The sequence below is a fragment of the Urocitellus parryii genome, chromosome 8, assembly GCF_045843805.1.
Source record: "Urocitellus parryii isolate mUroPar1 chromosome 8, mUroPar1.hap1, whole genome shotgun sequence".
Taxonomy (NCBI): Eukaryota; Metazoa; Chordata; class Mammalia; order Rodentia; family Sciuridae; genus Urocitellus; species Urocitellus parryii.
Window position 1 is genome coordinate 126,954,210 of NC_135538.1, and position 17,983 is coordinate 126,972,192.

Here is a 17,983-nt window from a genome sequence, read left to right on the forward strand (position 1 = left end):
CCCAGAAATAGCAAATGTTCCCCCTCCTTACAGATTTTGGGGTCCCACAGCCTCCCCAAAGCCCCACTGCTCCCCCATTGGATCTTCCTCCTCAGATCTCACATTCATGTTTCCCTTCTACTTTGCCATCCCTTCCCCATACATGACATAAAACTTTCCCAGCAAAACACCTGTTCCTTCTCTGAGAGGTGGCGTGGACTGAAGAGACAGTCCACTTCATGTTCCCACATGGGAGATGTGTTCCATATAGAGGGCAAATTAGGCTCATTTTCTGAAAAGCCTACTAAGTATAGGAAGGATTTCATCTACCTGACTCAAGCTTACCACTTTACTTGGGCAGACATGTACTACATATTAACTTCCACCCTGACCCCTGATGAATGCATCCATATTTCTCAGGTGACTAAAGAACATGCTGACCTTCTACGGGGACAAAAACCCCATATTTACCCTGAAGTAGAAGCTTCCATTCCCACAGCTGAATCTGATTGGACATATCAGCCTCAAGATACTGGGGTTAGAAGGATTACTTGTCTCCTTGAAAGAAAGGCAAAAAAATCTCATACTCAGGTTAATTGGGAGAAGGTAAAGGAAATTAACCAGGGAACTGATGAAAACCCTACCCTCTTTTTGGCCCCAATTTCTGAGGCTGCTACCAAATATACAAACCTAGACCTGAATAGTCCTGGTGGTATTCTCTTTTTCCATTTTAACTATCAGTGGTTGCACCTGATATTCATAAAAAAAAACTTATTTAGAAAAAGGCTAAAGACCCCCAACAACAGCTTTTTCAAAACTATTTTTGAGGTGTCAATGGACCTTTATTTTATCTGTATGCAGTGCTTAGAAATAAACCCAGTGCTTCACACATGCTAAGCAAGTGCTTTACCATTGAGCCACAACCCCATCTCCAAACAACAGCTTTTAGACACTGTTTTGAAACTTTCTATCAGCATGGAAGATGATGCCAATGAGATATAAGCATCTTAAAGCTAAATATCAGCTTCTGGCCTCAGCTATCCAGAGCCCTAAAAACGACCCGATGATTTCTGGTTCCACTAGTCCCCCTAATCCACTTCCCAGGACCTACTTCTGATATGGGAAGACTGGACACTGGGCAAGAGGCTGCCTTAACCCAAAGTCCCCTACCAAACCCTTTCACAACTGTGGGCAATAGGCATATTAGAAGGTGGACTGTCCCCAGAGAAGGACAACCCTCCCCTTGGTGCAGCCTCCCATTTCCCAAGTCTCACTCACTGAGTTGTGAGAATGAAAGGGCCTAGGCTCAACTACCCTTACCACCTCTGGTGATAATTCTGAGGAGCCCGAGGTTACAAGGATCATAACACAATTTCATTTGTGGTTGATACTAGGGCAAGACTATTCATTTTTACTCAATGGCATGGCCCCACTTTTAAGGCAGATACTCCTATTATGGGAATCTCAGGAACCCCTACATATCCACTAAGGACATTCCCTTTTTTGCACATTTGGATCCTTCTCATGATCCCAAGTTGCCCTGTCCCCCTACTGGGTTAGGATCTCCTCCACAAATTAAAGTCTTAATCATCATTCCTCCTTTAAAGTCCACTACCATCTTCTTAATACATTCTGGCCTGGATCTTGTCCCCTCACCCCCTATGCCTCCTGAGTGTCCTTTTATGGCTGAGATTAACCCCATAGTCTGGGATACCTCTCAACTTAAAATAGCTAAATATCATTCCTCGGTTCATATTCAACTAAATAAAAACCCACTCACCCTACTCACCTTTCCCAAATATCCCTTTACTCCCTTAAACCTAAGAGGCATAAAATCCATCATCCTTCATTTATTACAGGCCAAACTCCTCATACCAGCCCACTCTCCTCATAATTCCACCATTCTCAGAGTAAACAACAACAACAACAACAACAACAACAATCCAATGGCAATTCCAGCTAGTACAGAAGCTCAGAAAAATCACTGAGGCCGTTGCCACCACATATCCTGTTTTATATCATATCTCAGTCTCCACCACACATTTCTCAATGTTGGACCTGAAAAATGATTTTTTTTTTTACTATTCCCCTTCTTCCTACCTCACTCACACTTTTTGCTTTACCTGGACTGACTCAGATACTAATTATTCTCAGCAGCTCATCTGGACTGTTCTCCTATAAGCCTTTTGAGGGAGTCCCCACTACTTTGGCCAAGCTCTCCAACACAACCTGGCCACCTTAAATTTATCCCTTAGCCACCTATACAGTATGTAGATGATCTTGTGCTCTGTAGCCCTTCACTAGAATATTCCACACATCACATTACTGCCCTCCTTAACTCCTGGCCTTCTGGGGGTACTGGGTTTCTCAATATAAGGCCCAGCTCTGCTCCCCTTGGGTGCAATATTTATGCATTCTATTAACCCCCACATCCTGCATAATACCCAAAGAGAGACACCAAGCCTTAAAGGATATTCTTCTACCCTTCGTAAAATGGGACATGACTTCTGTTGGGAGTTGCCCTGGCGCCAAAGACTAACTTCCCCATCCCCCAAGAAGAGCTGTCCAGTGGTGAGCCTTGCTGGCTCACATGATCCTGCCATCCAATGGTGAACCCTGCTGACTCACATGATCATTACCCACCAATCAGACTAGCCCTGCTGGCTCACCTGATCCTTACCCACCAATCAGAAAGTACCCCATGCCAACTGTCAAACCACCCATGTCTCTATAAATATGCAGAGCTGTTCCTCAATAAATGGGCATTTTTCTCCAACAGTGGGCCTTGATCGTTCTTTTATTGGTGCTGAAGCCCAGGATGGGGAATGTCTCGCTGCTCAAGGGCCCCCTCTCTCAAGGCTTGCCATCCTCATCCACTCTTTCAAGCGCTACTGCTACTCACACAACACTGGCTCTTCAGTAAGTGAGTTCCCCTATCGGGTATCCAACTTCAAATGGGCTACACAGGGGCTTTGACTGTGATCTTCCAGCAACCTTCTGATGCCCAATCTGGAGGAGAGATCAAACCCCATCACAGCCTTTAAGGCTACAGTGGCCCTCAGGGACTCCTTCCTTGGGAGGATTTCTAAAGTCCTAGAGTCCTCTCACCTTTAAGACTCGGCTGCTAGAGAGATGCTTACCCTTCCTCTCTCTTGCCCTGCCTCTCCCCTCTTTCCAGTCCTGGGAGTATCCAGCCTCTCCAGGAGGGGGTCCCAAAAAGGCTTGGCCAAGGTCTCCCACAGCTACGGCTCCATCCAGGATGAGAGCTTCAACTGTCAGGATTCGGTGACGACCAATCTCTGCAGCTTGAACCTGCCACTTAGGCACTCCTGATTTTTTGGCTCTAGTGGGGATACCCCCTTTGCCAATAAATCAGTTTCCTTCTCCTCTATGTCCTCTTCCCTCCTCCTTACATGGGTAATGTGTCCTCTCTGCCAGTCAACTCTCCCCTACAATGCCCATTTCAATTTCCCTCCTAGGTCTTTTTAACTATTTCTGCATTGGGATACCAAAATTCTCCCTCAGAGCCAAATCTCTCTATGAGGTTTCCAAGGGGAATCTTTCAGATCCCTTTTCATCTCCCTGTCATTTTTTCCATACTATTTCTAGTCTCCAGAATTCTCCTCTCAACTCTTTATTTACCAAACCTTAATAAGCCTTTCTTTCTGTCACTACACTCAGAACATGGACAAGCCTTTACCAGAAGTCAGGGAATACCCCCCTACACCCCATTGCATTCCTATTCAAAAACTCAGACTTATTTTATCAAGGCTGACCCCAAAGCCTCAAGGTTTTAGGGACAGAAGCTCTCCTGATCCCTGAGGCCAAAAAGTTGTCATTATATCAACCCATTACCACACACTCCTTCTTACCACACACTCTTTCCCAGATCTTCTCAGTCACCATTTATTTACCTCCCTTCCCTCAACCAGAGTTTAATTACTGAATGTGCAACTCCTGAAACCCCTGAATACCTTCCAGCAAGACTCCTCATCAAACCTAGCCAGTGACAAAAAATCCTTCTGCCCCTGTGATTTCTCACTCTTGTCCTGACACCCTTGATTTTGTAATGAACCCCTTTTCACATACAACTTATCAGCCACTCTCTGACTCCCCAGACTGGTTTATAGATGGAAGTTCCCAGAAACAGTCCCCTTACCTCACAGGTTATGCTATAATTTAAGGAAAAGTTACTGCAGCTTCTCCTTTTATCCTCACCTAAATCATTGAGGTATCCCCTTTACCTCCAGACACCACTTCACAACAGGCAGAATTAATCAACCTGACTTGAGCTTTATAATTAGCTAAGAAAAAATTAATTGATATTTTTATTGATTCCAAATACACTTACAACAATTCACTTTAACATCTTGAACTGGAGAGAAAGGGTTTTTGTTTTTTCTTTACTCAGGCAGGAACACCATTCTTAATGCTAGTTACATTTTAAAAAATTGCTTAAAGCTGATCTTTTACACCACAAGGTGGCAGTCTTGCATTGTAAAGGACATCAGACCAATGGTCAGTACATTTTCCTAGGAAACAGTAAAGCAGATTGAAATGCAAAACAGATTGGCTTTTCTCAGTCATCACAAACTCCTAATTTAGTTTTATATTCCATGCCCACTAAGCTCCAGCTTCCCCCTAATGAAACTAATGCCCTATTATCTTACTTACATGGCTTATTTCACCCCAATTCTCTCCCTCCACATATTTCTAAAGAATTCACTAAACCTGTCCTCTACAGATTTACAGAATCTCCAACAAATTTCTCAATTCTGCACCATTTGTATCAAGGTTACCACTGACTCCAATGTGAGGCCACCCCCATTTCCCACACACCAAGCTAGGGGAGTCCTTCCTTCCATGGATTGGCAATTTGACTTCATTCACTTGCCCCCTGTGAGAAAAACTAAATATCTTTTAGTCTTGGTAGACACCTTTACTGAATAGGTCAAAGCCTTTACAATTAAAAATAAGAGGGTTTCTATAGTTGCAGCCCTACTGTTCCAAGAAATAATTCCCCACTTTGTTTTACCTGCCTCCCTCCAGTCCAATAATGGTCCCAAGTTTCCTTTCTCTACCACCTAAGAATTGGCTAATATTTTAAATATAAAATGGAACTTCCACATTCCCTATCAACCATAATCCTCAGAAAAGGTTGAAAGGACAAATAGAACCTTAAAGGCAATCTTAACCAAATTATCTATAGACACTCACTTAGATTGGATTAAGCTCCTCCCTTTGGCCCTTCTTTTAATCTCCAAGCACTGCTCAAAAAGCCTCTTATGATCAGCATCTTTGAACTTCTGTTTGCTCCACCCATCATCCCCCCATCATTCAACATCAATCACCTAACATTTCTCCTGATGTGCTAAAACCCCTCCTAGCCCACTTCGGTGCTGCCCTCTGGAAATATGCCCACACCCATCTTCCCCAGCCCCAATCTTCAGGGGTCCCTCCTACTTCCATAAGGAAATTAGTTTATCTCTCCCCTTCCCAACCTGTAGCCCCTTTACAAGAAAAATTGGTGGGCCTTTTAAGGTGATTCTGACCACTTCCACCACAGCCAAATTAGAATACCATCCCTTCTGGATCCATTTAAGCCATTTAAAACTTATTCCTGCTGATGGATTTTATCAATCTGTTCTTACAGATCCCACCCATCTACAAATTATCCACCTCCCAGCCATTCACAAGGAAACTGCTGACCCTCATATCCAGGAATCTTAATATCACCTTCTCAGAGACCCTTCTACCTTTTTTTTTTAAGAGAGAGTGAGAGAGGAGAGAGAGAGAGAGAATTTTTTAATATTTATTTTTTAGTTCTCGGCGGACACAACATCTTTTTTGGTATGTGGTGCTGAGGATCGAACCCGGGCTGCACACATGCCAGGCGAGCGCGCTACCGCTTGAGCCACATCCCCAGCCCTCTACCTTTTCTTAACAGCACTCACAGATGATTCAAATTCACCATATTTATACACACACACACACACACACACACACACACACACACATACACCCTTCATCTGTCTCCTTTTCAAACATTAGATCTCATTTGAGACCTCTGGCTTCAAGGGAAATTTGTTGACTTGACCCCCACCCAAATTTCTTTCTTCTCTTTGTGTTTTCTATTTATCATCTTCTACTTCACAAACAGCCACGCTGAAATAGTGGAGACAAGAAGTAAACGTGAAATAGTGGAGACAAGAAGCAGCTGATTTATTCAGTGAGAATTTTGTCTTTGCAGGTGAAATTGTTAATGTCTTGAGCCTGGAAGGCATATCCCATGGGGACAGGTTAAGAAAACAACAAAAATAACTGGATTTAGGAAAATGGGTCAATTTATTATTCCTGTAAACAGAAAATGGGTCAATTTATTATTCCTGTAAACAGATTCCTCATGCTGGCCTTTATAATATTAATAACTGTGAGCATGGATAATGACACAGAGATTTATTGGGCCACATTCCATAGCCTGCCATTGTTCACCACGTAACATGGTTTGACACCCCCCATATACCTTCAATCTATTTTAATTTCACCACTTTCTTGCTGGGTCCTTTTTTGATTACTAGGTCCTCCCAACAGTTTTTGTTTAACTATTCAAGATTGTCCTCCCCACTTTGCATTTCTCTCAATAACTCATATTGTTATCACACTGGGCCTCAAAAAATGGCTTATTCATGTGGCTGAAAAAACAGAATCAAGAAACCAGGCTTATTTTTCTCACTGGCAAAGGCTCACCTGCATGGCAGGAAGTTAATGTTAATTATCCACTAAGCAGACCCCTATGTTCTTAGAACAGACACTGGGATCTTTCACATAAATTATTGCGATAATCTGAATGTGTTACACCCCACCCTCAGAATCTTTCTATTGCAGGAAAACAGATTATAGATTGGGATTCTCACTGATTGATGCTAAATCTAGAGATTTGGGGTGAAAATTTTCTTATGTTTATAGGACTTTTTAAAATTCCAATTTCACTATGTACTGGTCTAAGAGAGGATTATCAATTCCAGCCATGAGAATGGATTTTGGGCCAATTCAGGACACTGTATGGAAAATAGGTCTGACTCTGGAGACTATTTGAATCTGGAATAGTAATTTTCAATATAACAAGTTGGAAAATGTTATCTTGTCTTAACATTTCCTTTCATAAGGAATTCTACCTCACAGCATGTGTATTAAATTCCTATGTTTTATTATCTGGACCCATTCAAGTACAATATAATCCCTCGAAAAGTATCTATTTTGTCAAATGTGAGAACTGTATGCTATCTAAGCATGGCAAAATCCAGAACAAACGGTTAGGATTCTGAAAAGGCCAGTAGCCACCTGGCCCCCTGTAAAATTAAAGGAAACATGGCAGGAAACCCCTTCAGTAGCATTCATGCAGGAATTATTGCAGCATCTGAAACACCATGCTAAATGTTTCATCTGGTGACTGAGAGCTGGTATTGTTTTTCTGACTGACATCATCACCTCTGCCTCTACTGCAACAATAACATTGCATCAGCAGGTCTAAACTACTCATTACTTTCCACAATTCCATAATAATGCTGAGACCTGGCAAAGTGAAGTAGATGTTGATCCAGAATTGTTGAGCAAAGTTCAACAATTAAAAGTTTCTATTATTTGGCTAGGAAAACAAGTACAAGATTTATGGTGGACTCATAGATTTCAATGCCATTATAATATTACCCAATTTTGTGTACTAGAGTTCCATATAATGATACTGAGATTCAATGGCACAATGTATGTAATTACTTAATGGGACTTGATGCTTTGCATATTGCGTCTTTGGATGTCTCAAAATTACAATCTTAGATGATTCTATACCTAGCAGACCCAAAAGGGTCTACAAAGAAGCTATTAGAGCTAATAAATGAATTCAGAAAAGTGGCAGGATATAAGATCAACACGCATAAATCAAAGGCATTCCTGTATATGAGCGACAAATCCTCTGAAACGGAAATGAGGACAACTACTCCATTCACAATATCCCCCCAAAAAATAAAATACTTGGGAATCAACCTAACAAAAGAGGTGAAAGATTTATACAATGAAAATTACAGAACCCTAAAGAAAGACATAGAAGAAGACCTTAGAAGATGGAAAAACATACCCTGCTCATGGATAGGCAGAACTAACATCATCAAAATGGCGATATTACCAAAAGTTCTCTATAAGTTCAATGCAATGCCAATCAAAATCCCAACAGCATATCTTGTAGAAATAGATAAAAGAATCATGAAATTCATATGGAATAATAAAAGACCCAGAATAGCAAAAACAATACTAAGCAGGAAGTGTGAATCAGGAGGTATAGCGATACCAGACTTCAAGCTATACTACAGAGCAATAGTAACAAAAACAGCATGGTACTGGTACCAAAACAGGCGGGTGGACCAATGGTACAGAATAGAGGACACAGTAACCAATCCACAAAACTACAACTATCTTATTTTTGATAAAGGGGCTAAAAGCATGCAATGGAGGAAGGATAGCATCTTCAACAAATGGTGCTGGGAAAACTGGAAATCCATTTGCACCAAAATGAATCTGAATCCCTATCTCTCGCCGTGCACAAAAGTTAACTCAAAATGGATCAAGGAGCTTGATATTAAATCAGAGACACGGCATCTGATAGAAGAAAAAGTTGGTTATGATCTACACGCTGTGGGATCGGGCTCCAAATTCCTCAATAGGACACCCATAGCGCTAGAGTTAACAAATAGAATCAACAAATGGGACTTACTCAAACTAAAAAGTTTTTTCTCAGCAAAAGAAACAATAAGAGAGATAAATAGGGAGCCTACATCCTGGGAACAAATCTTTACTCCACACACTTCAGATAGAGCCCTAATAACCAGAATATACAAAGAACTCAAAAAATTAGACAATAAGATAACAAATAACCCAATCAATAAATGGGCCAAGGACCTGAACAGACACTTCTCAGAGGAGGACATACAATCAATCAACAAGTACATGAAAAAATGCTCACCATCGCTAGCAGTCAGAGAAATGCAAATCAAAACTACCCTAAGATACCATCTCACTCCAGTAAGACTGGCAGCCATTAGGAAGTCAAACAACAATAAGTGCTGGAGAGGATGCGGGGAAAAGGGCACTCTTGTTCATTGCTGGTGGGACTGCAAATTGGTGCAGCCAATTTGGAAAGCAGTATGGAGATTTCTCGGAAAGCTGGGAATGGAACCACCATTTGACCCAGCTATTCCCCTTCTCGGTCTATTCCCTAAAGCCCTAACAAGAGCATGCTACAGGGACACTGCTACATCGATGTTCATAGCAGCTCAATTCACGATAGCAAGACTGTGGAACCAGCCTAGATGCCCTTCAATAGATGAATGGATAAAAAAAATGTGGCATTTATACACTATGGAGTATTACTCTGCATTAAAAAATGACAAAATTATAGAATTTGGAGGGAAATGGATGGCATTAGAGCAGATTATGCTAAGTGAAGCTAGTCAATCTTTAAAAAACAAATACCAAATGACTCCTTTGATATAAGGGGTGTAAACAAGGACAGGGTAGGGACGAAGAGCTTGAGAAGAATATTTACAGTAAACAGGGATGAGAGGTGGGAGGGAAAGGGAGTGAGAAGGGAAATTGCATGGAAATGGAAGGCGATCCTCAGGGTTATACAAAATGTCATATAAGAGGTAAGGAGGGGTAAGTCAAGAGAATGCAAATGGAAGACATGATTTACAGTAGAAGGGGTAGAGAGAGAAAAGGGGAGGGGAGGGGAGGGGAGGGGAGGGGGGATAGTAGACAATAGGACAGACAGCAGAATACATCAGACACTAGAAAGGCAATATGTCAATCAATGGAAGGGTAACTGATGTGATACAGCAATTTGTATACGGGGTAAAAGCGGGAGTTCATAATCCACTTGAATCAAACCGTGTAATATGATGTATTAAGAACTATGTAATGTTATGAACGACCAATAAAAAAAAATTACAATCTTAGGTTCTGGCCACAGGTTAATGCAAAAATGCATACTTTTGATAATGAAGGGACTTGAGGCAGTTTAGATGAAAGGATTTCTTCTCTTAACCATTTTAATTACTTTTCTAGACATATAGCTGGGTTACTAGCTATAAATATTCAGTTAATCTTATCTCTGTTCTTGTTTTACATAGTCCATCAAGCAGAATGGAGATAATTAAACCATCAGGAAAGTATGATTTCAAAGTTAATTATGCTTTCTGTGCTATAAAGGACCCAAACTCTGAAATCATGTAAAATGCACCCTAAGTTTGATTGAGTCATAATGGCCTTGATTAAGGAAAAATAGAGTCCCTTACTATATTGCCTGCTAACATTGTTTTTTATAGCACTAGCAAATCAGTTAATCTTCACTTTCTCTTACAATAAACTGTCTTCTCCCTATTTTAAATTTTGTACAGAAACAGTTTTCTAGGGAGATTATCTGTGCAATTCAAACTGCCTCTCAGAATACATCAAAACATGTTCCTCCTGTACTCCCAGCCTGACTGTCTGAGATCACCAAAGGAGGACTTCACCTGAGCCTCAAGCCTCCTCCCACATATATCCCTCTTAAGCACCAAACACCAGGATCCTTTTCTAACCACCAGGATCCCCATGTTCTCTTCCAGAACTCTGAAAGAAGGGGTCCTCCTATGTCACCCCTTCTCAGTAGAAGTAGCCAGATCCAATATTATCACCCTCAATTCATTTTATCCTTTCAGAGTTGGGAATGAAATTAATAAACTCTCTAAGAAAATGTGTAACCTGGAAGGAGGGAGGGAGAGAAAAGCCCAAATTTTGATCCTTTCAATCAATCATTTCCCAGTGACAGAACAAGCCCCAGAAGGGAGGTAACCATCAGTCCAAGATAGCAGTCCCTGGGAGGAGGGATCCTTTCTGAAATAAATTCCCTGAGTGTCAATGAAACTACCCATCAATATTGTCCCTGTGTCAATACAATTACCCCAGGATGTCAGATGAGCACTGGACTCTGAACCCTGAACCCTCCATTCCTGCCCTGTAATAACTGCCTAATTAAAAACCATGCTCAGTAAAAACAAGTTCCAGATGTTTGCAACATTTGCCCACATCCTGTTAAACTCCTCAAAAACTTAAGACACACATATAAGCCCACAATTTCCTTAAAATCAGTGCCATTTTCTGTCCAGAAAGTGTGCCCATCCAATAACTGATTCCACTGGTGAATAAAGGCTTTGTTGAATTCTTGAGGCACCCATCTCAGTCATTTTTGTGCTTACAGGGTTTATCTCTGAGATGGTCAAAACTTAACAAGGATGAATGTTCACTGCTCATGTCTTACTGTCCTTTTTCCACTTTTTCTTTGGCTGTGTACTGCTTAAGTTTGGGGATTGTTAAACCCATCTGGAACTAAAGGTGTCTGTATAAACTCTCAGCTTCCCTTATCACCAGTATAAGTTAATGTGCAATAGGATTTATTGACCATGTGAGGTTCATATAGACAGACTAGATTGATGTACTCCCGGGGTAGGGCTGATGCAAATTTCTAAATGGGAAGTTTCAGCATCTGGTGCATAGTGTTTAACTCTGACTGGAAATTTAAAATTTTTTCAGTTGAAATATGCTGGTGGAGAAATTAGATCACCATCCCTTAGGTCAGTTAGAATCCAATCTCTGCTGGATATATGGATTTCAGGGGCCTCCACATGTGAGGCCCTAGGTTCGATCTTCAGCACCACATAAAAATAAATGAAAATAAAAATATTGTGTCCAACTACTTCAATTTCTCATAATTTTCCATATATTTTGCAATTTTAGCACTTAATGTATTCAAAGATCACATTGTTACAGTAATTAATCAAATGTAACTGTTTTCCTATTTAATCTGCTTTATGTTTTATTAAATAAGTCTTAAATTTAAGGCCTTGGTTTGTGGCTCAGTGGTAGAGTGCTCGCCTAGCACATGTGAGGCCCTAGGTTCGATCCTCAGCACCACCTAAAAATAAATAAAAATAAAAATATTGTGTCCAACTAAAAACTAAATATTTTTAAAAAACCTTTAAGGTTGTACATAATGTCAAAATTCAAAATACTGAGAGTTTTTCACTACAGCAGTTTTCAAATTCTTTTATATTACCATTGTTTGGGTCTCTTGTTGTGGTTCAACAGATATGCCATTTTCAATTTTACATATGTGTAATGTTCAGCTTGAAATTTTTCAATGTTCATTATTTGAGATGGATAATCTTAAATTTCCATCATCTTTTCAAATAGGAAATACTGGAGGAAGCTTGCATTTTTGTGATTAATGCATTTATTAGAGTTGACCATGTTGTACATAATAAAATTATACTACATTATTATTCAATTTAAAGTAAGTAAATAAATAACAATTATCTCAATGGAAACAGTTTATGTATAAGTAAAAGTTTGGGAGTTCTGTCACAAGCTATATACTGGATGAATTTTGATAATGTTTTGCTAAATATGTACTAAATCAAATACTGTATTATTCCACTTATATGAGTTACCTAAGGTAGTCAAATTCATAGAAATAAAAGGTAAAATGATAATTTCTAACTTTCAATTTAGAGTTGAAAGTATGTGAATTTATTTGTTTTGTTTTTGGGTACCAGGTTTGAACACAGGGGTGCTTAACCACTGAGCCACATCCCCAGCACTTTTTATTTTTATTTTGAGACAGCAAGGTACTAAGAAACCTAGTAAGACCACAAGTTCTGAAGCTATCTGCCTCTACCTCCTGAGCCAAGGAATTTCAAGCATGCGCCACCTGGCTGAATTTATTTTTCAATGGGTACAAAGTTTTAGTTTGTGCCGATCAAAAGATTTCTGGAGAAGTATGGTAGTGATGCTTGCATTATTACCATAATGAGAATCTACTTAGTACCAGTGAAACATGCATCCCCCAAAATGTTAGATGTTGAATGTTACGTTTTGCACACTTTACCACAATTGAAACATTAATTTTTAATTTCAAAAGTTAAGGAGATAACAACAAAAAAAGAAAAAGGCTCTCAAATTCCAGTCCTAACATAAACTATACACATTCAAGAATCATTGTGCCCTACTTCATTACTGACAATGGTGGTTTATACTTACTTTGAAGGGTTTTTAAAAGATGAGAATATTTCAAATAAAATGTGTAAAATATTCACAAACTCATGGCAGTTTTTTCAAATAAGATAATTGTCTTTCTAGTACATCCCCTTTATTTTTTTATTCCCCCAGCAAGTATTATATTCCTGTATAATCCTACTACCTGTTCTAGTTTCTGACAAATGCCCTTGGAAGATAACTATTTCTTTAGGCCAACATAGTTTGCTTCTTGTTCCACAAACATATATTTGCATTTTAGTGCTTTTTTTATTGTATGTTGTATATAGCTTACTTTTTTCTTAAGAAGAAATTTAGAGAGGTGATAACCTGAAAGAGACATAATGGGACAACTAAAGCAAATACACAGAAGAGTTAAGAAAATGGAAGTGCTAAGATATTGTGGTTGGTATGAGATTTGATGATGGTTTTAAGGGAGGTATATAGTGTGTTGTCTGAAAAGGAAGTGTTATTATGTGAAATAAAATAAAACCTCAGTAGTTATATGAATTTCCTGTCTGTGTAAAATAAGTAAATCTCAGTATGTACAAGAAACTGAGACCTCAAGTTCAATAGGTAAATATTGATATAACCAAAAATGTTTAAACTTTTTTTGAGGTTCATCTAAATAAAAATAGAGAAGTTTAGATTTTAGTTTCTTAAATGGCTGTTTAAATGATTTCATTCTCTACCCAATGAAGTTTCTTTTTGTGTTCACGTGTATTGTATACATGGAAATAAAGTATCTGCTAGAAATACTCTATGTAATGTTTAAATACTTTTAATATTATTCAACATGAGAGACTGGGTAAAAGTGTTATCCCATTATTCCCAAAGCCACTGACCTAGGTATTTCTGAAGTTTAGGACAGGCTCACTTAAGAGAAATGGACTCCATATTTCAGTTGTATATTAGGCAATATGATGTACACATATGCCTTCTTTGTTTGAGAATGAATGGCTCACAAACAAATGTCTTTTTACTTACCTTACTTCAATAAATGTTCCCCAATAAAATAAGCAAAGAATTACACTAGCATTTTTCAAACTTAAAAAAAATAAAGACCAAATAACTGTATTCCACGTATGCATCTGTAAGAATGAGCTTTATTTGTTTTTTCCTTGACACACTTGATCAACTGAAAAACTAATGTTAATTTTTCAGTTGATCAAGTGTGTCAAGGAAAAAACGAAAGCTGGTTAGGGAAATAATAGTAGAAAATAGAGAGAATGCTTTGTGGACATGCTATTTGTATGCTTTTAGAGAAAATTCTTAAATGGCTAATTGAATATTCATTCTTCAATGAAGTTACATCTTGTATTTATGTGTTATATATGTTTCTGTTCAGGTAAAAATTGTGCATATCCTAAATATATATTGTTGCTTGATAATAATTTGAAAATAAAGTATTTACTTCTAATATAACATTAGATCATCAGTTATCGACGTTTTTATCTAGTACCCTTTCTTCCAACAAATCTGACATATATTTCCTTACTGTACCATAGCTAAAGCTTTTCCACTCAATACTCACACTCCAGTCTTCTCTGGGACTCCTCTAAGGCATTAGTGACCTGAGTGTAAAAGTTTGGAAAGATATTAAACTATATTGATCATAAAGGCATTTGTTGAGTCAGATTCCTGCTGTACATTCATTTTATTCCTCCTTCTAGAATAGGGTATACAATTGACTTTGCAGTTATAAGCCTGTGCAGCTGTTAGGTTATCTTTAATGTGGAAAAATTCAGTTCTAATACATCTTGACTTCTACTGGTATAAATTCCCTAAATGGGTATCTGTGTTTTAAAATTTTTATTATTTTTTCTTTTATTTTTCAATACCCAAATTTTCAATTATTAACATGATTTTCTGTCTTGCATTTGTTCCAGGAATGTCCTATTTTCATGGGACAATGAGAAATATATTTCATTATCCTCCTTGCAAAAGCCATCTTAGGAGTGGTCATGCTTTCTATCAAGGGTACAACACATATTCACCTTCAGATAAAAATATATTCCTTTCTTTGAACAGAGTTTATGTAAAGATAAGTAAAGCACCCTTCATGCTATAATATACTGAACATATGTATCTTGGAGATATGAAACAGTCCAGCCCAAATAAAACATCTCTATGATTTTTCCCCACCACTTCTTTCAGTATTCTTGATCTTCAGATTTTTGTATAGAATTTTAGAAGGCCCTGGCATTTGGAATGACATTCACATTTCTGTAATGAGTAACCTCTACAGGGCTGGGTGATAGTAATCAACATTCACCTAAGACAGAGAACAACTTAAGAAAAAATTTAGAACAACTGTTTCCATTGTCTCTATATAATATTGTGTTTGACAAAAATCTTTCAGTATTATTTTCCCAAAAGTATTTTACCATTTGTATAAGATAGATAAATAATATCTTTAAACACTTTCATAAGATATTATTTAACATCAAAGAAACTTATTTCCTTATTAACTTATTTCCCTAATGCTTGGTGTGCATGCACAAAATTGAAAAGCTTTTTCTGACAAGTCAATACCTGCCAGAAATTAGACAAAATTTAAAGTTACTAAAATTTTTTCAGAGTTCAATGCTCTTAAGACCCAATCCAACAAAGCTGATCTGTTTTGATTTTTAAAACAACATCTCAGTTGAATTATATCCTAAACTTTAAACAACAACAACAACAAAATTAAAAAAAAAATCAATGTATTTACCAAATACATTGGTGGGGACATTGCTACTCAGGCTATAGAAAAGCAGGGAACTCTTTTCTACAGATTTCAGATGTTATCTAAAGTTTTTTTTGTTTCTTTGTTTGTTTTTAGTTTTAAGGCTGGTGAAAGATAGAGGTCTGCTAAGGTTAGCAATACCTTCCAAGTTTTACTTAATGGTGATGTGAAGTCACATACAATTTTGAAAAAAAAAGTGGTAAAGGAACAAAATAGCCCAAGATAATTTTGGCTCTCTACATTCTATCTCTCTTCAATCATGATGATTCTGCTCTCCAAGAATGAGTCTGAAGAATGTTTAATATAGGTAAATCTTCATAGAGCTTCAGTTCCACAGAAGCAATAGCATTAACTTTAACTGAGGTTGAAAAAAATATTTGAGAGTCATGATTTTTTGAAAGCACACAGTGTTTCACACAGAATAAGGAGTCTAGCCAGGTTGTGCACACACACATGGGCAAATGTCACAAAGCATGATGAAATGTTTTTCAGATGAACTGATAGGAAGCTCATTGATGAATGGCTGCAATGCTATTGTTATCATGATCTAATCAGTTTATGTTAGAATTTATTGTTATTTTTAAATTACTAAACAAAGTTTCTATTACATTCTGTATTTCCCAAAATAGAACTATTTTAATATGTTTCCACAATTAGAGTGTCCATGTAGGTGCATACTAACTGACTTTCATTTTTTGTTTACATGATTACAAAGAATGTTATAAACATTACCATTTTTGAAAACAAGGTGGAGCATGATATAGCATCATAACAAGGAAACCCATAAACCAATTCTAATTTTTAAATAATTTATTTTGATGTCTCCCAGCTTCACTTGGAAGTGAAAATGCTCCTTACCAGCTTACTTAATGCACTTTTTGCATCCTTATTCCTCAGTGTGTAGATGAAGGGGTTGAGTGTAGGAATCACTACTGCATAGAAGAGTGCCATGAACTTGGGCTGGTCCCTTGAGATGGAAGAGGGTGGCTGAAGGTACATGCTAATGACTGGGCCATAAAATAAGAAAACTACAATAAGATGAGAGGAACATGTCCCAAAGGCCTTTTTCCTTCCTTCAGAAGATTTAATCTTAAGTATGGCACGTCCAATATTAGCATAGGAAGCAAGAATTAAACACAGAGGAATAGCTACTATAAAAATGCACACCACAGAGAGGGAGAGCTCATTAGCCTCCTTTTCCCCACAGGCAGTCTTTATCAGAACTGGAATCTCACAGAAAAAGTGATCCAGTTTATTGATGCCACACAATGGCAACTGTAATGTTAGACTGATCTCAAAAGCACCATAAGTAATTCCACTCATCCACACAATGAACACTAATAGGGTACAGATGCGCTGATTCATGATGAGGGTGTAGTGCAGAGGTCTGCAGATGGCCACATATCGATCAAAAGACATAAGAGCCAGAAGAAGACATTCTGTGGCTCCCACTGTGCTGAAAAAATAAACCTGAACTGCACACCCCAAGTAGCTGATGGTCTTCTTAGAGCTTCCCAGGTTAAACAGCATCTGAGGCACAATGCTTGTGGTTAAGCAGATGTCCAGAAAGGAGAGGTTGGTGAGGAAGAAATACATGGGACTTTGGAGACGCGGGTCTAACTTGGACACCAGAATGATGGCAATGTTTCCCATCATACCCATGAAGTATATTATAAAAACAATAACAAATAGAGGAAGTTCTAGCCAAGGATAATCAGCAAAGCCTACTAGGATGAATTCTTTAGGGTAGCTTTCATTAATTAGAACCATTCTCTTCTTAATTTTCCTACAGTAAGAAATTTGAAAAAAAAAGTTGAGTAATTAAGAATGATAAGAACATAATTATGCCTTGAACTTCAGAAAGCGTAGATGTAATATAAAACTTGTGCAAAATTAACATAAATTGTCTGGCATCAGGTTGACCAAATTCCCTTCATAACAGTATAAATAAAAAGCAGTTACCTTCAGCATGTTTGGTAATCATTCTGACACTGAACTTCCACTTTGTTATGATAAGCCAAATTAGCTATTTCTCTTTTTTTTCTATTTTTAGTTGTAGATGGACACAATACCTTTATTTTGTTTATTTAGTTTTATGTGGTGCTGGGGATTAAACCCAGGGCTTCACACATGCTAGGCAAGTGCTCTACCACTGAG

The 17,983-nt window shown here is 38.2% G+C and overlaps 1 protein-coding gene across 1 annotated transcript; it reads right to left on the bottom strand.

Moving 5' to 3' along the window:
• Positions 1-16,657: 16,657 nt before the first annotated feature.
• On the bottom strand, positions 16,658-17,596 carry LOC113176610 (olfactory receptor 2B11-like). Its single transcript, XM_026381098.1, has one exon. It carries the CDS (start codon positions 17,594-17,596, stop codon positions 16,658-16,660), a length of 939 nt encoding a protein of 312 aa, XP_026236883.1.
• Positions 17,597-17,983: the final 387 nt, after the last annotated feature.

Bases quoted from the DNA above. Each gene is read 5' to 3' on its own strand.
- LOC113176610 (XM_026381098.1), bottom strand. From the start codon at position 17,596: ATGGTTCTAATTAATGAAAGCTACCCTAAAGAATTCATCCTAGTAGGC.